This window comes from Hakea prostrata, chromosome 9 (assembly GCF_041222555.1).
Source record: "Hakea prostrata isolate BN-2017 chromosome 9, UWA_Hpros_2, whole genome shotgun sequence".
In the NCBI taxonomy this organism is placed as follows: Eukaryota; Viridiplantae; Streptophyta; class Magnoliopsida; order Proteales; family Proteaceae; genus Hakea; species Hakea prostrata.
In genome coordinates this window covers 58963737-58987067 of record NC_142608.1, presented here as the reverse complement: position 1 = coordinate 58987067, position 23331 = coordinate 58963737, and the positions used below count along the sequence as shown (strand labels likewise).

General features: G+C 38.3%; 1 protein-coding gene across 3 annotated transcripts in view; it reads left to right on the top strand.

Annotated features, from left to right (window-relative positions):
• The window catches only part of CHR4 (chromatin remodeling 4), a 30891-nt gene that overhangs the window by 3320 nt on the left and 4240 nt on the right, over positions 1-23331 (top strand). For all 3 annotated transcript variants that reach the window (XM_089168938.1, XM_089168937.1, XM_089168935.1), the window contains 6 exons: positions 3861-3962; positions 4073-4852; positions 10021-10128; positions 10313-13153; positions 17606-17763; positions 19755-19869. In XM_089168938.1, the coding sequence (XP_089025064.1) occupies positions 3861-3962; positions 4073-4852; positions 10021-10128; positions 10313-13153; positions 17606-17763; positions 19755-19869 (4104 nt within the window). The remainder of the gene's footprint in view (positions 1-3860; positions 3963-4072; positions 4853-10020; positions 10129-10312; positions 13154-17605; positions 17764-19754; positions 19870-23331) is intronic.

The window sequence follows — 23331 nt, the reverse complement described above, 5'->3', positions numbered from 1 at the left end:
GGGGGTAAAAGGGTGACTAGGCATGTTTGACTGTAATTGTATAGTTTTGTCATGGAATGAGCATTGAGTAAATGAAGAGTTGTGCTTATCCTTGGTGATGGCAAATTTCAATTTCCTGTGCCATGTTTTAAGGTTCTGTCATGGACCAGATTATTATGACCTCCTAGACACCCTACCATTAGCATGAGTGGTCTTGAAGGATGCACAGAATGATAGGTTGTGTATCAGTGGGAAGGTGTTTCCCCTATTTTTGGTTCCATTGCGGTGATCCATAAGGAAGATTCATTTTTCTACACTGTCAGAAATGGTAATGGTGATGAAAATTTTAGTACCTTGTAAGTGCTTCGAGATGAGGGTGGGAAGATCTCATCAGACTGTAATGTGTTTAGAGTGGGTTGAATTCTTAACTGATTCTCAGAAGGGTGCTTACCTTTCTTACATTCAGCAGAGAGACGGATGTGGGTTTGATTTTGATACACTGCACATATGCCTGCATAGAATACCTACTCTGTACTGTTTGGTTTTGAACTCTGTGGAATAAATTATCTCTTTTGTGATTTGCCATAAAGTATAGTGTAATGTAGGCAATCTCTTTATTTTGGAAGTGTCTAAATTCATTTCATGAGGCAGTGGCAAGATCTGTCCAGTTGTTGCTCTTAATTCAGTGTGGTTGATCTGTCAGTGGAAGTGAGTAGAATGCAAATGCAGCGTATAACAGTTGGTAAATTAACAAGACTTCTGCAAAGCCCACTGGGAAAAACCAAGGACTCAAACTCTAAGGAGTTGGAAGTTCATCTTGATGTGATGATTAATGAGGTTAACATTTCTGATAGGGTCCAGGAAGTTAGGGTTGAAGTTTAGTTCCCTCGTCATGTTCATCAGAAGTTGAGGTAGCAAGGAACTTGGTATTATCTTTATTTGAGAAAATTCTTTCACCAGCCATTCTTTTGGACACATGATGGAAGGATTGTATTGCAAATAAGACAAGGCATTTAATGTTTGAGAAAAGGATTATACAATGCGGTGAAGTAGTACAATCCATGAGGATAGGGAGTGGTTTTGGGAAAAGAAATTGATTTGTATTATGACTTTGTATATTGGTTATTAACGTTTGTGGCAGTCATTGATGCAGATCCAGCACTAATTAGGTTATTTTTCCTAGGAATAACCCTAGAGTTGGGTTATGTAAGTATTGGGCTTTCTTTCCATGGGTTTATCATTGTTATTGGCCAACTTAATGGACTTGAAACATGAGTTCATGAGTTGAGTACGAAAGTACTTGGTTTTATCTCAGACCTTTTGCAATTGGTTCAATTGTTTTAATTTCTGGTTCAATTTAAGTTAATAGCTATTAGGATTTAGTTTTCCATTTAAGTTCAAATATCCAAGTTCTATAATAGGTAGAAGTCCTAGTTCTGTCCTAAGTTTAAGTCCTAGTTTACTTGGCTTTGTGTCCTATTTCAAGAAGGATTCCAAATGTAAAGCTATATATAGGCAGCCCCATCCATTGGGAAGTGTTAGCCTTTGTAAGGAATCTCCAAGGTTGGGGTGTCAGAATTATTTAGGGTTCTTGGTGAAGACAAGTCAAGATCCTGCTTTGGTTGAGGATTCAACCTGCATTGATCTGGTCCAGTTCCTCCACAGTACATACACGGCTCCCCCATCCCATCCCCTTCCTATCACCATGGTTTAATCTTCTTGAAATTTTTGAACTACTTGAAACCCTCAATTCAAGAAGCTTCTTATCTTCCAATTTAGCCATCCAAGTCCAACCTAACTTGGAGGATCATTCCCTATGACCTTACCTATATTCCTTCCAAGTTTCAGCGTATTCTGACTTCCCTAACCCTAGAAACCAGCTAGCTTCTTGAATTTCCGTACTCGCTAGAACCCAAAGATAAGAATCTAGTCAAGCGTATTCTGACTTCCCTGTGGGGTTAAGTTATTTGCGTAAGAAGTAGTTAAGCTGTTCCTCCCCCCTCTGATGCTAGGATGGTCTTGACAGCAGACTGTTGCCTGTTGGAGTTAGCAGTGTATTCTAGTTGTGTTTGTTGGTCTCTTTTGACTGATTGGGTCTGGCTTTATCTGCTATCTGCTTTGCTTTAATTTTATCCTTTCTAGTACCAGCGTTTGCCAGAAAAACACCCCTCCCCCCACCCAATTTTTCCCCCTTCTATTTGTGCGTAAAATGTTATTAATTATCAGGTAAGACAAAAAAATATTTAAACCTTTATCGTGTGTTTTAACTGCATGCTGGTGAAAGGCTGTTGATCCCTAAGTTGCTTATCCCAAAAAAAAAAAAAAAAAAAAAAAAAAAAAAAGAAAAAAAGAGAGAAAGAAAGAGAAAAAGCACGTGTTTCAGACTCAAAAATGAGAAACTCTGTGGAGTATGGTTGTCAGGAGACTAGGTGACCCTAGGCATTGGAGGGGCACCTAAGCATAATTTTCTCAGCATAAGTGGTGTCTAGGCTTGGGCACTCTTTGGCATGTGATATGTTACTGTATGTAATATGACAATGATAACTTTATACAATTATACTTGTATGCAACATTGAAGTCATATCAGTCCAAATTTAAAAAATGAAAAAAATGAGACAAGAAGTTCAATCCAAAGGTTGTTGATGTCTATGTATCTTATTCAACTTTTACAGAAAGTGAAAAAGAAAAAGAAAAAACATAGGTTTCAGACTCAAAATGAGAAACTCTACAGATAGTTCTCAAGGAGACTAGGTGATCAATGGCAGTGGATGGGCACCTAGGCATAAGCGTGTCAGCCTAAGTGGTGTCTAGGCTTTGGCACTCTTGGCATGTAGTATGTCACCATATGTAATTTTATAATGATAACTTTATATGATTATACTTTTATGCAACATAGGATCCATATCAGTCCAATATAATAAAACTGTGCTAGTAAGTAGTAACAACCTGATGTAAGAAAGTCAAAATAAAGTTAATAAAGTGAGGATATAATATTAGCATATTCACCAAAAAAACAAAGGAATAAACATAAATGAATGTAACTTTGTGTAGTGTCAACAAGGCATGTCTGCCTTGACCAAATAAAGAGCTTTCATGCCTAGGTGATGCATTGACGACCTTGCCATGGAGTTCCTGCAGGAAATTATCTGCAGCTCTTTATGCCACACATGCTGAAAATAAGGACCTTTAATGTTGTTGTTGCTGAAACAATTACTTGATTCTTCTCCACCTTCTTTATTGTGAGTGAAAGCAGTGTTGGGTTCCTGTTTGATGGAATAAATCCATTATCTTGCTCCTTTAATTCCTCAGAAACGTCTTTAGCAATTCTCCGAAATATTAAAAGCTTGGTACCGACTAAGGTGATTTTGATTATGACTGATGATCATGAATGATAATGTAAGAAAAGAGTAGTGTTAGTGCCTTTATGAGCTAACTAGGCTAGGAGTTTTGAACTCTTGATCGAAAAACCATTCACAAGAGTAAGGATTAGGAATTGTTTGCTATGTGAAATGTTCGTACATGGTTTGGACACGCTTAGGCCTGGCCCATGCTAAGTCCTAGCGGTGGCAAAGACCTGAAGAAATTGTAATTGTTTGATTTTTGGCATCTTCTAATAAGTATGCTATGCCAAGTCAGCTCCATTTATGTAGTGGGCTTCAATTTGAGGTCCATACTTCTGTGCTCCATATGGTTGCATTTGGATAGCCTATTAGCCTATTGGGCCAGCTCATGCTTATATCCCTAGATGTATATGTGAAAATTGAGATGACTTGAACAGCATATCTTGGCATCAGCTCTCTCTCTCATATGTGCTCTTTTTGTGATTCCAGATTTGTGCTTAATGATAATATCTGATAATATCTTCTGTATGTCCTTTTCAGTACTACTTTGAATGTGTAATCTGTGATCTTGGTGGCAACCTGCTGTGTTGTGATAGTTGTCCTCGAACCTATCATCTTCAGTGCCTTAATCCCCCTCTCAAGGTATTATTTTCATTTCACGGTGATATTTATATTTACTTGCGTGTATTCTTTAACCTTTATTTGAATGTATGGGTATGTAACATTAATCTTGTTGAAATTCATACCTGTAGCGTACTCCTCCTGGGAGGTGGCTATGTCCAAACTGCTATGAGCGAAGTACTTCTGGAAAGCCTGTAAACCATCCAGAATCCATTTTACGACGTGCGAGAACAAAGATTACTGCTGAAAAATCTAAGATGGGAACCAAGTCATCTGACCCTCACAAGGTTTCTAAGATGTTGGAAAGTTTGGTTCCCTCAAAAAGTAGGTCATCCAGCAAAGCGAGATCCACCTTTTCTCATTCAGTCCCATCTCTTGAAAAGAAGTTACATTCCTCCCAAACAGAAGTCTTCTGTGGCACAAAATCATGCCACTCATCTCAGGGTGGACCTGGCGAAGCTGTTTCATCATGTGGAAATGCTGACATTGAGAATAAACCCAGCTTGTGTTGTGCTAGTGAATCTGTTGACAGGAAATTGCAGTCTCCTGCTAACGAAGTCCAGTCTTCTGGTCGGGTTATTGACTCTGAGCCAAATGATGAACCTACTGGGAGGAGGCCTGACTCTTTAAATAATGGAAGCAAGCTCATGCTGACATCTGGTCATGCCACTCAGAGAACGAGAAAAAAAATGAAAAAAGTTGACAAACAAGATGGTAACAATAAATCCAAAACTGACAAGGGGAAATCTGCTGAAAAAGCATCTTGTAAGCTGGAATCTAAATCAATATCTGCAGGTCCTGAAACTAGCAGACTCCGCCAAAAATACAATTCAGGCAACCGTCAGGATTCATCCTCTATGCTGAGGGAGGATACTGGAGCAAAAACTTCAGTTGCGCAGCAACAAGATAAGGTACAATTTTTTTTAATGATTATTTGGGTCTCTGTTATTTTCGAGAATGCTTGTTGCTGGCACTATTCTCCTAATCAAATTTATTGGACTTAGACATGGGGTAACATACTCTTGAGTTGCATGAGCTGTTGGTTGTGCTGATCTTTTCATCTGAAGTAGTCACAGTATGCAGCTAGCTGTTTGTTGTGCATTTTGGACATATGGAGCAATTGGTTGTGAAAACTAGGGAGTGAGATTGAGCCTTATCCATTCTTCATTTTCAAAAGTTCTCTTTGAAATGAAAGTTAAAAGAAGGAATTTGCAAGGTGCCTCTATGCCAGCTATATCTTTGAACTTGCACACGTCCACATCAGCCTAATATAGCTATAGAAGATGTAATGGTCAATAAAGGGCGAAGCTGCTGTAGAAGGCAATTTTTGCTGAGGGGCTGATTCGATTCCTTGACCTCAGGCTACAACTGTGGTCCACCACCGACCATTGCGCCATGGTCAATAACAGGACCTCAAATAGAACCACCCTGAATTTGGTAAAATATGGTTAGAGCCCAAAATTAAACGAGGTGTTAGGGTTTGAGCACCAATGGTTGTGAGGTGATATGATGGGCTCATGTATAAAAATGTGAAAATGTGAGAAGGGATTGATGATATCTGACAATATATTGGTTTATTGGATGGGATTTCAAGAGTTTTTACTGTTGAGATGGTTAGGGTTTTGAAATTAGGTATCTCAATTAGGGTTTTGAAATGAATGCTCTGCTTAAGATTGATGGGGGTATTTATGAAATAATACAACTTTGTGTTGTCTCGAGTTCGAAACAAGTCAGGTGGTTGAATTAGGTTTCTTGAATTAGTTAAGGTTTTTAGGCGTAATGTCCACCAAGGCATTGGAGTGGGTAAAATACAAGGTGACACCAACCAGGTGAGGAAGGCATCAAAGGGATGCAGGTTGACCAAAGCATGTGGAGACTAAGGTGATGCCTAGACAATGGTGTTTTTAGGGTGGTTTGCTTGGGTGACTAAGAAATAGATTGTGGTGGATGGGTTGAGGTGAAATTTGTATCTAGTGTAGGCAAGCTTTGGATAACATTTTGTATGATTCTAATGGTAGATGGAGGAATACCTAAAAAGGAAGTTGGGGTTACTTGATATGATCGATATTAAGAAAGGGGGCTGTGCTCTGGGTTTGACGGATGAAAGGGGCTGCAAAGGGGAATCATGTTAGAGGGATTGATATGTAGGATAGGTGAAGTGATCTTGAACATTCTAATGGTTAATTTAGACCATGAATTGGTTTAATGTTTTGGGTTTAGGGAAATTCTAGAAAAGGGAATCTGGGTTTAAGTAATGAAAGGATTAGAAAAAAAGCCGAATTTCAGATCAAAACTTATAGTTGTTAAAGAGTATCTACTGGAATGCTTGAGTTGATCCTTGACCTTGCAGAATTTCCAGCTTACTTGAAGTAATGGAGATTGGTTGACGCAGTGATTGGAACTTCAAGAAAATGATGAAGGGGGATTGCTAATTAGTATCACTAACTCAAAAGCAGCAATGCTTAAAAAGAAAATCTTTCGTTAAAAAAGTCATGGACTTGACTGAGCAGTTGCATCTATACATGTAAGACATAGACTAAAATTATTATTACCAAAATAGAAGCTATGACTCAACTAGAACTAGAGTTACCGTTGATGTGAACTATAAATTAATGTTTTCTATTGGAATTACAGCTTCAAATTGGGAAAAAAATAAACAAAAAATAAGCTAATTATGTGTAGGGAGGATACCTGCATTTGAGGCTGTTTTTAGGCATTCGAACTGCATCAAAATGTGCATTCTTGGGTAGAATATCTAACTAATCCAACGTATATGCCCTTGTTAGTATAGAGTTCTGACAATTGCACGAGGAACTATAATAACTTGGCTCAACATGAACTATTGAATTACCATGGAAGGAAACCCATGTAATGCTCCCATGTACACATGGAAAAGTGGGTGGATAATATTCTGTCTTTTATGTATGGGAATTTGGTCAAAGTTTTGGATATAAGAAAATGTTTATTGGTAAAGGATACAATGAGCCAATGACACTTGAATGGTTGGATCTGCACGAGTGGACTTGGAAACCTAAAACTAGATGAAACCAACCCAAGTTGGGTTTTTGGTGTAATTAAGGCTGGATGTCTTTTTTATGTAAGCAGGGTCAGCAGGCCCAATAAGGCCTGAAACTTGGGCCCAGAACAGCCACCTGGGCTTGTGGCAACCAGGCCTGGCTGAATGTCTTGGGGGGTAATTTGATCATTTGTCATTCCCCCTTCAGGTGTCCTAGGTTCAAATAGATTCCTCATCTCTCAAGGAGTCTAGAGTTATTTTATTTTCTTTGATTGCTCATGCCATGGTAAAGTTAATTAGCAGTCCTAGGTGGGATCTACTTGCAAATTCCACCTAGATAATTAGTATTTTATTTTGTTATTTTTGTGTGGTCCTAGTTAGTTGGCAAGTAGTTAGAAGTTTACAAACATTTTGAATATTCTTTTTTGTGGTTGAGTCCAATTAGTCTTTCAAGATTATGTACAAGTTTAAGATCTTAATGTTAGGCTATATATAGCCCCCTCACCTCCTTGTGAAATTCAGTTGAAGTTGAATAAAATTAAAGCTTGGTGTCGTGGGAAGACATCTCTCAGCCTGGGCTGAAGGTTTGAGTTTTTCTGCAATTTCAGCTACCATCTCATCTTCTTTAAGAAAATCTGCAGCAGCCAGCCATCCCCTAAAATTGTAAGTGCATCCTTCCCCCTTTCCCCCTCCCCTTTCCAGCCTTCCTTCCTCTCCCCTAGGCCACTACAGCACCTCTCCACCCTTTCCCTTCCATCGCTAAACTCCCTTGCCCCTCCGAGAACCGCCACCCTCCCCCTCTCCTTCTAACACTTTGTGGCAACCTTCTCGTCCCTCTTCTCCCTTCTTTTCCCCCCTCTTCTTGATCTGTGGCAGTTCTGAAATTTCAGAACAAGAAGAAATGGAAGAAAAGAAAAAGAAATAAAGAAAAGGAAAGAAAGAAAAAAGAAGAAAAGAAATAGAGAAAGGGAGAAAGTAAAGAAAGAAAAAAGAATGATCAAGAAGAGAGATTAGAGCCAAGATCCCTTCAGGAATTCATCGAGATTCATGGTTGTCAAGGCGGCAAGTCGACCAAAGCCATTGGGGCTCCGCCTAGGCAATTAGGCGACAAAGCGGCGCCTAGGTGGCAATAAGGCGACCATAGCGGTTGGGTCAATTTTTCAATATAATTACTTTTAAACTATTTTTCAATACAACTACTTTCTATAATAAGCTAAACAAATATTTAAGTCACATTCATTAGGAAAAAAAAAGCATTCAAGAATCATAATTATGAAAACTTATTCAAAAAAGGAACACAAACATAAGTTCATCTCATCAAACCATGGTTGTCAAAGCGGTTTTCACCGCCTTGCCACCTAGGTAGACGCTTTGACAATCATGGTGTTGATTAAACCAAGAATCCTCCCCCCAGCTGATAGACCCTAGAACCCAAAACCCAAATCATCCATCCCAGCTAGATATGTAAAAACCCTAACTGATCCCAAAACCACCAGTCCATCTTAATAAACCCTAATTACCCCAATTTAAACCTTGAACATCCCAAAACCGTGCCATACCAACCCATAAATAAAATCCTAACCCTTTGGTCGCCCATTTATTTGCTGTGATCCAATTACAGAGACATCCTGGAGGTTAGCCTAGACCCTGGGTTACATCACTTTTGGTCTTGGATTTGTTTAATTTGCTTATGTTTTATTGGGTACCATACCTAGGAAATGGGAGATAAGAGTTTGTTTGCTTGGGTTTTACATTGTAGTGAAGAGTTGCTTTATTTTCTTCTCTTCATACTTATGATAAGCATCAGCTTTGAGATTTGGAGTAGATTGCTTATTTATTTATTCTAGGTTTGCACATCAGTGGCTGTGATATTCTCCTCTTCACTACCATATTTGTTGCCCCATCTCTCTCTCTCTTCTTTTCTGATATTTTATCCCATCTCTCCTCTGTTATTTTACCCTTCCACGGTACTTTGGTTTCCCTCACGTCAATCGGATCAACCCCACCCTTCTGATTTCTTTCATCTCTAGGGAATAACATAAGCTACCTAGGGCAACAATAATTCCAGGTTTTTCACTTTTAAATTTTCTTCTTGAAAGATGCTTACTAGTAGTGATACATGAACCTGCAACTCCTGTTGGAGTTGTCTCAGTTCTTGGATGCTGGATTCATGCAATGTTTGGTTGAGGATAGGGAATTCTGCTGAGAGCTGCAATGTTGTCTAAGGCCATTTATTGAAATCCTCTGGTCAAGCTTTTTTTCCTGTTAATGCTGGCTTAAGTTCTGCAGGTTGAAGACAACCTTTTGATTTCATTTTTCCAATTTTACCCTTCTGAGAACTATTATATTTTGTCGTCATTTTATTTTCAATTCCAAGTCCACACTTCCCACTTAAATGTTACACTCCTTTTACCAGTGGTGGTTGTCTTGTGGCTGAACTTCAAATAAATAACGTTACTGCCATCCTATAGTATATTTCAGTTTATACTTACAGTTCTGCATTCTTCTTTAAAGCTTCATCATAATCACAATTTTCCCACCAAAACTTTGGCTAGATTACTCCATTGCTTGTCTGGACCTGTAGTGTTTCTGAATAGGATTTCCAAACCTAGGATTGCGATCTGAGGACATAAAAATAAAGTAACAGATGGAGAATGTTTGAAGTGTTTGAAAAGATGAATCAAATATGTTTCAGGTACAAACACTAGGTGATGTGTTTGTATGTATACATTTTTTCTTCTTTCTCTTCTCTCTATCTATGCGTTTTATCCTGTTAGTTGTTAGTATCATTATGACTTACAAAACACTTCAGGTAAACAGCCTTGCGTGTATTTATGAGAGTATAAATCTTTGATATCAGTTTCCGTTTCATTATGGCTTGGTATTCTGTTTTATCCTTATCATATGTTAGTCGACTATATGCTTAATCTTCCAGTCTTAAATGCTATACTTGATATGTATTTCTGTTGAAGTAGTGATAAATTTCATTTGTTGTTGGTGCACATTATGCTTTCTAGTTCTGTCTCTTTTTTCACTTTATTTTTATTTATTTATCTTATGCAGAGGAGTCCAGAGGTGATATCAGCCTCCCTACATGCCTTCGATGAAAAAAAGAGTCAAGAAGATAAAATGATGACATCTGATGAAAATGTTCCTCCTGAAGTTCAGCAGGTAAAAAGACTGTTCAGGAGTTCAGAATAGATTGCCTCAATTACTATTGTGATTATTTAACTTATGTTAGAGAGAGACAAGCAATACATGAACTTCGGTTCAAATTTCAAACTAATATAGGATTTCCGAACTTTTTGTACCTGTTCGTTTTTTTCATTACTGTGATTATGCATCTATCAAACAGGTTGACCGGATTCTTGGATGTCGAATTCAAGGTAGTGAAAAAGTTTCTCCATGTTCCAGTCAACCAAACAAAGTTTCTGCTTCCCCTGGGACTCCTGAAGCTACGTCTGTAAACAACTGTACACAGGTTGTGAATGACCTGCCATCAAAGTATCTACCAGATTTAGAAAAATGTGACAGGGCTTCAGAGGATGAACCTTCAAATATTAATGCCGTAGACTTCGAGAATGCTGATCTCCATGCTGAGGGATGCCATAATTCAGTAAACACGGTTGATAAGGGGAAAAGCATCAAGAATGATGCCAAGGTGGGTAAGATACATGTCTATAAAAGGTGTGCAAAAGAGGGCAGTGGTGAGGGGACGTCCACAGTATCCATAAGGAAATCTTTCAAACTTCAGAGTTTAATGGTCTCAAGTACTGAAGTTCGAAATGGTTCTGCTGTAGGAAGAGAGTATACAGAAGATATAACAAAAAAGGCAGTGCCAGAAGAGAATGCTGGTGTTGAATGTGTTGATTTGGATGTTGATGGTAATGGTCCAATGCCAAAAGCTTGCAGAACTTCTGTACTTCCAGATGCTAGAGACACAAAAGATGGGGATAAAGAGATGGGATTGAATGCAAGTGTAGAGAACAAAATGCAGGAGTCAGTCTTGGAAGACTCTACTCCATCACGTACAGATACTGTCTTCTATGAATTTTTGGTTAAGTGGGTTGGGCAATCTCACATTCATAACAGTTGGGTTCCTGAAGCACAATTGAAAGTTCTTGCGAAGAGAAAACTAGAAAATTACAAGTCAAAGCATGGAGCAGCACTGATAAATCTATGTGAGGAACAATGGTGCCAGCCTCAAAGAGTGATTGCCCTCCGTTCTTGCAAGGATGGTACAAGGGAAGCCTTCGTAAAATGGCGTGGTCTACACTATGATGAATGCACCTGGGAGAAGTTAGATGAACCTACCATTGGAAATTCTTCTCATATGATCACTGAATTCAAGCACTTTGAATCCCAAACACTGGCCAAAGATTCTGCCAGTGATGATTGTCCAAGGAGTAAGTGTCAACAGGCTGACATTATCACTCTTGAAGAGCAGCCTAAGGAGCTTAAAGGAGGCTCCTTGTTTCCACATCAACTAGAAGCTTTGAACTGGTTGCGCAAGTGCTGGCATAAATCTAAGAATGTAATCCTTGCTGATGAGATGGGGTTGGGAAAAACTGTGTCTGCATGTGCTTTTATTTCGTCTTTGTATGTTGAGTTTAAAGTTAGGTTGCCTTGTTTAGTTTTGGTTCCTCTGTCCACAATGCCTAACTGGCTTGCTGAGTTTGCATTGTGGGCTCCAGATCTGAATGTTGTGGAGTATCATGGCTGCGCGAAAGCAAGATCTATTATTCGTCAATATGAATGGCATGCAAATGATCCTGATGTGTTAAACAAGAGAACTAAGTCATACAAATTTAATGTTCTTTTGACTACTTATGAGATGGTGCTTGCTGATTCCTCCCATTTGCGTGGGGTTCCCTGGGAGGTTCTTGTGGTTGATGAGGGTCACCGTCTGAAGAACTCAGGAAGTAAACTATTCAGCTTGCTTAACTCATTTTCTTTTCAACACCGTGTCCTGTTGACTGGCACCCCTCTGCAGAATAATATAGGTGAAATGTACAACTTACTAAACTTCTTGCAGCCTACTTCATTCCCTTCTCTTTCATCATTTGAAGAGAGATTTAATGATCTCACAACTGCGGAAAAGGTTGAAGAGCTGAAAAAACTTGTTGCTCCTCATATGCTTCGAAGACTTAAAAAGGATGCCATGCAAAATATTCCCCCCAAGACTGAGCGCATGGTTCCTGTTGAGTTATCATCTATCCAGGCAGAATATTATCGTGCAATGCTTACAAAGAATTACCAGATCTTACGTAACATCGGAAAGGGGGTTGCTCAGAAGTCAATGCTGAATATTGTTATGCAGCTTCGGAAAGTTTGCAATCATCCATATCTTATACCAGGTACTGAGCCTGATTCTGGATCAGTAGAGTTCCTTCAAGAAATGCGCATAAAGGCTTCTGCCAAGCTGACACTGTTGCATTCTATGCTTAAGGTGTTGCATAGAGAAGGCCATCGTGTACTTATATTTTCACAGATGACTAAGCTTCTTGATATACTGGAGGATTACTTGACCATAGAATATGGGCCTAAAACATTTGAAAGAGTGGATGGTTCAGTCTCAGTGGCAGACCGTCAAGCAGCAATCTCACGCTTCAACCAAGATAGAAGTCGATTTGTGTTCCTGTTGTCAACACGGTCTTGTGGCCTTGGAATCAATCTAGCTACTGCTGACACAGTCATTATCTATGATTCTGACTTCAACCCACATGCTGATATTCAAGCAATGAATCGTGCACATCGGATTGGACAATCAAAGAGACTTCTTGTATACAGGCTTGTTGTACGTGCAAGTGTTGAGGAGCGGATCTTGCAGCTTGCAAAGAAGAAGCTGATGCTTGATCAGCTTTTTGTGAACAAGTCAGGATCTCAAAAAGAAGTGGAGGACATTATACGCTGGGGAACAGAAGAACTTTTTAATGATTCTGTTGGTATGGCTGGAAAAGATACTGTTGAAAATTCTAGCAACAAGGATGAAACCATCGTAGATACGGAGCATAAGCATAGGAGGAGGCCTGGTGGCCTTGGAGACGTGTACAAAGATAGATGTACAAATGGCAGCAGTAATATTGTTTGGGATGAAAATGCAATTTTGAAGTTACTTGATCGTTCAAACCTTCAGTCTTGGTCCTCTGAAAGTGTTGATGGAGATGCGGAGAATGATATGCTTGGCTCTGTGAAGGTAAGATGCAACATATTTTGTGTTATTCTCTTAAAATTCACGGTTCCATTTCCAGTGGACTGTGTTATAAACAATTCAACATTCACAGCATTGTTCTGTGAAGTGTTTGATGTGCATTTTGATATTTGCGTTGGGTTTTTGTGATGGTTTCTACTGTGCAGGGGATATTTTTGAACTCTTTTTCTGTGTTAATATGGAATGAGATATTTCTGGAAGTTTTGGTTCTTTCAGACTGATCAAATGGATAACGTGATGTACCTGGACAGATGGGATGGTTGGCGTGCACAACAGGGTCCATACTGCCGTAGCAATTAAATTGATCTGAAATCATATGCACTGAGAAAAAATCTATAGTTGTCAAATGCTTAGTAGACTTGCTTTGTGAACTTAGAACCTTCTGTATATATCTCTAATGAGCAAGCATAAAATTTTTTACTTTTGAAGAATTGGACACTGGATCTCCTTACCAAGTAACTTGAGTGCAGGGTTCTTACTGACTTCTAAAACTAAATTGTTGTATATTTCAAAAAAGAAATAAATATGTAGTAATCATACTAGACTAAAAGCCTGATTTGGTCCTGGTTATTGGTCTTGAGTTACCAAACAGGTTTGGGTTAGTCCAAATGTGGTACACCTGTCAGAAATCAATTACCTGTACTCAGTAAAATATATATATTCCCACTCATTAAAATGTTAGAGTGAAGGTAACATCCGGAGCCAATGATGAGCTCCAGGGTTTAGTGCAACAACAAGCCCCAAACACTTGGGGCAGTTACCTCAGAAGCTGAAAAGCAGGACAGCAATTGAACTTTGATTTCATTTCGGTGGTCAACTTTATGCTGAATGCATGATAGATGATCCTGCATCAAACTGCTTTGTCGGTGACATGGGTGAATGTTTGTAGTCTTAATGGTAATGATGTCCATAGAATCATCCCATTTTCTAAGGCTTCTATTTGGGAGCTACCAGAATTCCTTAATCATCCAGCTGTTTCACTCACTGAAACTGGTGATTCCTAGCATCTACTGCATGGTTTATGTTTCTCTTGTTTCTGACAATGCTGTAGGACTTGGTATTTGTTGTAGAAAGTAGGGCTCACCACACTATATCTACTAATGAGATTTAGAGAATGATGAGATTCATGAAAAAAGAAATCGAGGAGTGAACGTGACTAGTTCTCCTTCTGAGCAGAGTGAACCCTATTCTAGAAATGGGGCAATAGTAGGCAGTAGGCAGTAGTTTATTTAATTATTTTTATGAGCATGAGAATTGGACAGAGGCAAACCAGTTGAAGTTCAGATGGGGTACTAGAAATATATAGGAAAGGTCTATCTGAGACCATTTGTTTTCCCCCTTATTTTTTGGGGGGGGGGGGGGGATTGCTTAATCTCTTTACTTGGCCAACTAAGTATGCTGGTGGTGGATTAGTCTTGTTCTTGCATTGTTCCATTTCAGATGGAATGTAGTCGGGACTCTAATTACGAGGACTTTCAGCTTGAATGAACAATGGCACCTGTACCTTACCACAATAAAGAGAGCTTGATCAAGCTCAGAATCTGTTTACTAAAGATGTCTGGCAATATACAGTTAAGTTAATTATCCAATAATACTTTTCCTCTCAGAGACTATGTCAGTTCCAACAAGATCCTAGAGTTGAGGAACCTGAATCCAGACTAGAGACAACTACTTACCAGTCTATGTGAATGAGGAGGTTGTTGGAGTGGTGCTTAGTAGACGAACATGGAAGTAGGAGATTATAACTGGCAATGAGATTATCCTCTGCTAAAAAATGAGTAGTATTTCATGAACATGTGGGGTCTTGGCGATTCCTGACGTCATGACCATGTTGACAATCTTTGAAGGGATTTAGGTTTGAGATCATTTTCTGTTCCAGTCTTAGTTCTCGAGAGATGGAGTTATCTGACGAATGTAAGAGGAGCTTTGTGTGCGTTTTTATGTAAATGGCTCCCTTCCCAAGGTTTAAAAATAATCTTAACCAATTTTGCATTTAGAATTTTGATCTCAAGTGCAAGTATTGTGAGCCACTGTTGTTATTTGGAGGAAATTAGGAATCAGATCTTCAAGTATAAATTTTGGATTGATCTTGTATGATTGTGATTCTCGACTTACTGTACAGAGGGGATAAGATGGACAATGGAACAGAAGTGATGTAGTCTCAATAGGCTAGAGAGCCGATTGTCATGATCTATTGATCTGTCAAAGAACCAACTCGAGACTGGGAAAAGCAGGGTAATCTTGAATAATTGATTTGGGTGTGTAGGGCAGAAGCTAAGGAATTTCTAATTGGGGTTTCAAAAAGGTGTGTTTGGTTGATGGCTTTAGGATGTGTCAGTGATGATGAAAAAACAGATTGTGTTTCAAGTTAAAAAAAATTTCTGATGGTTAAAAACTCGTTTCTTGAAAAAGTTAGGGTCTTATTTTTTGTTGTAAATTTCAAAGAATCCAATGGGTGGATTGCTGTGATACTTGGATCACAGATGGGGTACGACATATAGGGACATATAGGGATGAGGTCTAAAGTTTTGGAATAGCTCTTGTCCCCCCCCCAAGGTGGTTTCTTTTTTCTAGTTTTTTACTGAGGGTTTGGGAAGGTGGGAGGTGAGAGGAATCCTTGTAGACTTCGGTTCTTGGGAATTCAATCTCAAAAGAAGTGCTGGTTCTAGGGTTTTTGATGGTGGCTCTTGATGGAGTGTGGGCGATTTATGAAGGCAGGGTGTGTGAAGTTTGGACAGAATCTAATGGAAAGATTTAGTAATTTATTGAGTTGCAGGGTTTTGCCTGATGGAGGGGTTTTTGAAGATCAAGAAAAAAAAATTAAAGGGGGTTAGCAGGGGAATGGGACACTGCATTTCCTTACAAAGTGACTTGCAGGGGAGATCTCCTATGATTTTAGAGTCAAGATAGGAACTAGGATTTCAAGCACCTAGCACTTCAACTTCTCCTGGACTTTGAATCACCAACGAAATCCAGCACGTGGACTTTAATCACCACACAACAACTGGACTTCAATCAGCAGCGACAACTTTCATGCAGTTGAGGAAGGCAGCTGCCCAGTTTGCCATTCCTCTCAAATGGGTATAATTTTGGGCTTTAAACAGCCAATTACAAAGTCCTGGGTCTAATATATCTGAAGAGAACAACTTAAACCACAACTGATCCTCTCTCATGCATGCATGTATGAGTAGCCAATAAAAAGTCATGTGACTAAGTTTATATTGTCACATGACAACTTAAACTGGATCAACTAATGAGCCAGAACTGAACCAAGTGAACCATGTTCAATTAAACCAAACAAAGTAAGGCTAAAAAGGGGGGGGGGGAATAAAGGATAGAAAGTAACTACTATACTACTAGTACTATTGTTTGTACTACTTGGTCAGCTTCTTGGATTTCTTGCAAATGTAGGTCTTTGGATCTGCATCAAGAAGATTTCAGGGCCTCTTTGTAGTTGGTTAATGTTCCCATTCATTGGCATAGTCATATAGCCAGTTGTTTTTGTAGAGCTATATACTCTGGTCATGCTCTATGTATATGTCCTCTTATTCTTTATAACAAAATTTCTCTTTCCCTTACGACAATAAAAAGAGAAATGGTACATAAAGAATATAAAACTATCAATACCCCCTCCACACCCGGGGGAAAACAAAAAGAAGAGTGAACTTTTGAGCTGTGAGATGTTCTTAAGGCTCAAAAGATATTATGCTTAACCAGTCAATGGAACACTATGTGAGAAATGGATTGGAAGCTATCTATATGGTGGTCGGGACTTTGCAAATTATGTGGATATCATGTGATATTGTGTTTATTGCCTATGTAATCTTATAGCATTTCATATAACAGCTAGAGGGAGGATTTATGGTAAATTGTGACATGGAACTCTTATGCCGGAAATGGTTAATTTAGAATTTAGAATTTTTTTTTTGTTTATTGACTTCCAAATGGACAGAAAATTCAAGGATGGGAACTAATGCATCAATTGTCAAGTCTAGTTTTTTTCTTCCTCTCTCTCTCTCTGCGTGTGTGTGTGGTAGACGAGTATATGATTTTTCTTTAAAGACAATAGAAGTAATGCCCATCCGACAACAGTGAGTAAATTCCTTTAAAGAAAATAGAAGTAAATTTTCTGTCTTGGATTTTAATATCTTGAATGCTTTCCCTGTAACCTTTCGGGTAAATTACCTTGTGTTTTATTATTTTTCATTTTGTTATCTGCTGTTTATTCATGAGTTATTTTTATGAATTATGTTCTGCGATTCCATGACTGGATATTAATGTATCTGTGATCTTTCGTTGTTTGAATGTGATTTTTTATTTATGGATATAATGTCTGTTACCTTCTTTTGGTTAACAAAAAGGAGTTAGAAATCAATTTAACATTTTTTCTCTGGTATTTCAATACTTCAACACCTTCCCTATCATCCATGAAATCAGTCGGTTGAATGGAACGATGATGCAAGTGAAGAACAAATTGTAACTGAACTCCCTCCTTCTGTGGGTGGTGATGCCTGTGCACAAGGTTCAGAACAGAAAGAGGAAAATGCAGTTGGTGTTACTGAAGAAAATGAATGGGACCGACTTTTGCGTGTGAGGTCAGCAGTTACTTCACAAGGGCACTCTTTTCTCTGGATTTTTTCCATTATTATAATATAATTGTTGTAAGTGTTGTTTCCGTTGGCTTAGGGAAGGGTCTACTTAAAATTTAAAATTTGGTGATTATGTATTCGATAATGAATAATTTTTCTACATTAAAAGTTACAGAAACACAATAATTAAGTGCATATTATATGAATAGTTACTTAACAAGTCATGTTTTTTAATTGTCGGAGGTAGCTTGGAAGTATCTAAATTTGTTTCTGATCATTGTTTGGAGGTCAAGGTTATGTAACTTTGTATCTGCCTTCCCTTTGTATGGATTAGCATCCAATTAAATCATAGTTGTCAAGGTGTTGCCTAGGCATCTTGGCCTTTCTTTGGGTCAAGGTGTCCTGGTGTTGCCTTGTCGCCTAGGTGACGCCTTGGTTTTCGTTTCTCTCTATCGCCTCACCTTGCCTTGTCGCTTTGACAACTTTGAATTAAGTAGATATCAACTCGTATTGGATCTAAACTTCCAATCGTCATTTACATGCCTTGGTGCACAGATTGGATTTAACTTCTTATAAATTATAATAATCCTGCTTCAGGTTCAACTGTTGGGTTTGGTAGCACCTGACATTGTCACTGGCGTGTGCGTTGTTCTTTTTCTAAGTGGTCCATATGAGTTGGGTAGCATCATAAATTGATTACACTTGCAGCTACCGCTGCTGAAATTCCTGATGTATTTGGAAATGTATATTGGCTGCTTCTGTGATCATTGCATTAGTGGATGCATGATCTCGCTATAGATGATGCGGTGTTGACTTGTAGAAGCAGTTCCTTTGACTACCAAGAGGATAGTCTCACTGTCTGAGAAGTCTGATACTTAAAAACAGCATAACTGGGAACAAAAGCATAACTGCTGTGCTGAGGACATGCTTCTGTATCTTTCATTATGGGAACTACAAATTACAAATTGACATTTTTTGTTTTTAGAGGCTATTTTCATGATCATTGGAAACTCTTTTAAGTATGCTTCTTTAGGAACCCCTAGTTTTTATCTTTTTGTTCATTTTTATTTTAATCAACAACTAGCTTTATCCCAACTAAATAGGGTTGGCTACATGGATCCTTGGCTTCCAGTCAACTCTTTTTGAGGCCAATGCATCCAAGAAGAATGTGGTCTTTATTTTGTGGATTTCATAGTAAGGGTAGCTTCATCAATATGAAAGAGTTAATGATGACTTAACTGCACACAGCTAACGTAGTGGACTTAGAGGTTGTTTAGGCGTAACTTATGGAAGTTTTCATTGATATACTCAAAGTAGATGGGGTGTATCTGTCATTTCACAAAGTTATTGGGGTGCCTGAAATTTCCCCTTCATCTTTGGTTTCCTGAAGACTAAACGCTGTTGATGCTGTTTAGTTGTTTAAAACCAGCCTCAGATGTATAGATTCCTCCCTTAACCAATAATGGTATTAGGTGTAGGATAGGTCTAGGGATAATCCATGCACCAGCACCAAATAATGTCTAAAATTATTCTGGTTTCGTATGAAGAGTTTTTATTTAGAGATATGGTCAAAGTTCAATTCCATAAAAAACAAATTTAACAAGATCTTACGCCAAGTTCAAATGTTCTATATCAGGTTCAGATGCTTTTATCAGGATCATTTATCACTAACTATGTTGATTGCAATCTTTTTCTGCATTCAAGTGCATTGTTAATTAGTCTGATCAGTCCACTTGTTTGAATTGAAGTAATTATGCTAACTTACAATTATCAATTGTTTAGTTTACTGGTTTACTATAAATGCATAACAGAGGTACCTGAAGTTAACATGAAAAACTCCTAGATGGAAAATGTTTAATGAATATATCCGATGGACCCAGAAAATCAGTATATGAATGAGAGAAATCTCCTGTAATGGGTCTCACTAAACCCAGTTGGCAGCATTTTTTTTAAACCACAAAGAAATTTTGAATTTTTGTATGTCATTGGTTTTGAAGGTGGGAAAAATATCAAATTGAGGAGGAAGAATCTCTTGGTAGAGGAAAGCGCTTAAGGAAAGCTGTTTCTTATAGGGAAGCCTTTGCTTCACACCCTAGTGAAAACTTGAGTGAGGTAATGTTTTTTATTAAACTTGCAGTATTGCATGGCTTTTGATATTTCTAAATTTTTGGGTGCAATGTAAGTTGAAAGCTTTATTAGTTTGTGAATGTTCAGACTTTAAAGAAGACATCAGTATCTCATAGCCCTGAGGAATTTATCTTTTTCCAAGGATGGGAATAATTCAAAATAAAAGGACAAAAGTTGTTTTTCATATTAAATTATACATTTTCAAATGCACCTTGGCTCGGTGTCAATTTGTATGACTTGTACTGCACATAATTGCTGAAATTCAATTTTGTGTTTTAATGGCTGTGAATAGTTGCTAATATTTTTTTTTATAAGTTGGCAAAACCAGGTCGTCACATCCTATACTTTGTTTTGCAGGTGATATCTCATTGTCAGGTCTCCTACTGTTAATTGGTTTATGTCTGTCATTTGTCTTGTAATTATGTCAATCTGGCCTTTTGAGCTAGTGCCTTCATGGAGGACAGTAGTGCAATATATTTCCAATGTATTGTTAAGACAGCTAATCTTTAGCTCTATAATTTGTATATGGTCTATAATTGTGCAACTAGATGATATCCAACCGGCGAAGATTTTATCTCTATCGCCTAAGTTGTAGTGTAGCATACCTGTTGAGGGTTCCAACTAAACCAGGTTTTTAAATCTGTGTTATGGAGAATTCACAGTAGAAATAGGACAGGGATAAAAGACTAATTTCATACAATATCTGGGTGGATGGATATGGAACTTGGATTGAGTCTCTCTCAGGGTTAGTGGAATTCGGCAGGTTGTTGACATTTAGATTTGGCTAGGCAGAACCTCACGAGGAGCACCTTGTGTATGGTGTTCTAGAAAGTATTTGCAGGTTTTCAAAGCATGTTTAAATTGGAACTTAACCAAAATTGGATTGGATTCATGGGTGTTAGGGTTTTACAGGTATTCTTGGGTGGCGGAGGGGACTGAGTGTGAGACATAATGATAGGAAAAGTGGGTTCTAGTGTTTGGATGAGTAAGCAAGGTAACAAACGTGATTGAAGGTAGCATACAGATTTTTTTTTTTTTGGGTGGTGGGGGGTTGGATTCTAGGGCTAGGTTTGTGATTGAAAGTGATGGTTAGGCTGCTGGAGATTAAGTTTGCAGTTGCAGGGTTTTTGGAAAACTTGAACTGGAGGGTTGTGATTTCTTTCTTCTTTTTCTTTTGAGGGGAGGGGAGGTGGTTGGGATGTGCTGTGGGTTGATATTGGATGGTTTTCTAAACTTGGACTGTGGTTATGTTTTATTAAGCTAGGGTTCCCAAAAAGGAAAATAACAGTAAGGGAGGCTAGGGTTGGGAAATCAGGAGCAATGCAATTGAGGGCTGGGGCAATGCAGTTAACTCACTGTTGTGCTGAATTAGCTAGCTAGCAGCTTGTTAATGTTTGAAACTGATGGAGACTCAATCACTCAAATTTTAACCTTGGATCTTGAAACTGTTCTCCAACCTGGTTGAAGGGGAAGATTTAATGTGAACCTACCTGGCCTCTTACCTTCAAGAAGTTGAGTTGATATTACAGACCAACTGATGCAGATCCACTGCCAATTTAGATTTGTTTTCCTAGGAATAAGCCTAGGATTGGATCATATAGGTGTCGGGCCCTTGAATCCATGTTTTCACTTTGTATTGTTGTAATGGTCCTAGAATAGGGGTGTACTATAATAGTGAGTATGAATTTAGTCTATGCTTAGTATATTTTAAGTCTTCTGATTGATTTGATTAAACTATCTTTCAATCTGGTTCATTTAATTTGTGGGTCCAATTTAAGTTAAGGACTTGAAGTCTTTGTATCCTTATCTAGTGTGATTAAGATTAGAGTTACATCTCCATGCATGAGAGACCTCTTGTTCCGAGTTAGTTTTGGCTTAATGACTTGAAATTTAGCTATCTAGATATTTCCATTCCTTATTGGAATTGACTTCGTAATTGGCTGATTAAAGCATCTATTAAAACCCCAACCATGGGAGAATGAAATTAGACTTGGATTATTGATTTTTGCTTGATCAAAGCTTTACTGCTGCCTCTCCTTTAAAATACTGTTCTTTAAAGTCCTGATTACTGAGGCTGGTGGTTGAAGTCAAGGTAGGTGATAGTGGTTGGCGTTTGGACTCCGAGTACTGGTTTCCTGGTGGTTAAAATCCAGGAAGAGAGTGGTGTTAGGCGATTAAGTCCTAACTTCAGGATTGTCTATTGAGTCAGCTTTTGACTAATCTGCCCAACAAGCTTGCTGCCTTGAGAAGACTGCTATTTGTTTAGGAGATCCACTTATCTCCCTTGACCCCCTCTCTTTTGTTTTTATTTTAAACCCTAGGCCTCCCACTCAAATATTTTAACCCTATAGCTTGGATTTCTGATTTCCTGCCTTTTTAACCATCAATTCATTCAAGTTTGGAGGATAGGTTCGTAAAAGACCCTAGACTGGATACTTGTTCCAGGCCTTAACCCCCATGAAAACTGCCTTGACCTTTAAGTCCTAGTGGGATTCTAAGTTCAGCCTTCCATATTTGGAAGATATCAGCCCCACAACACTCCTCTCTTGGTACATACATTACAGCCTAACCTGTCATTGAAACCCAAAATTTGGATGCCACTAATTTCTTCGGGGAAGTTCCAATTTTCAGATTTTACATTCTAACCATTAGTTTTGTCTAATTTGAAAATAGAACCCTTTCTCCACTACTATAGTTCTATCCAGACCCCAGCCTAAGATTCCATCTATAATGCTAATTTCACATTTCACCAAATCCTAACGGAAGTTACCGGAATTTAGAGTTTATTCTTTTTGAATATCTTGGCAGCTGGCCCCCAGTATTCTGTTGAGACTAGAACACCAATCCCTCCACAGTTTAGATATTACTAGATTACAATTCTTGCCCAAAAGAAGAATGCACCAGCAGCCAGCTTGCAATGCAATTTCAGTCATCAAATTCGTGTCCAATAACATACCCTAATACAACCTTATATAAAATGCTTGGAAGTAGGCTTACCCTTGACCTGTTACGTCTTTAAACTGACTGGATAACCTTTACGACTTGACATAAATTCTTAATTACATTATACTAATTAATCATGTGCTGATCATACATTAATTTAAATTGAACTGGTTTAACCAGTTAAATTGATTAATCCTAAAACAACCTAAAAAACATGAAGTTGTTATCTTACTCGGCCAAACTACCATGTTTTAGGCCCATGAAAGTGGCCTATTACCATACTAAGCAAGCCCATGGGACCAAAGGTCCAACACATGTATATCACCAACCATAGACTTATTCCTAAGGAAAGAATTTGAATTTGGTTATGAATCTGCATCAAGATTGAACTGCCACGTGATACGGACAGGGATTCTGGTCAAAGTGGTCATACAAATATGCTAATAATGCATTACTTGTTTAAACAATGTTGATACATCTGAAATTTATGTATTATATAACTGA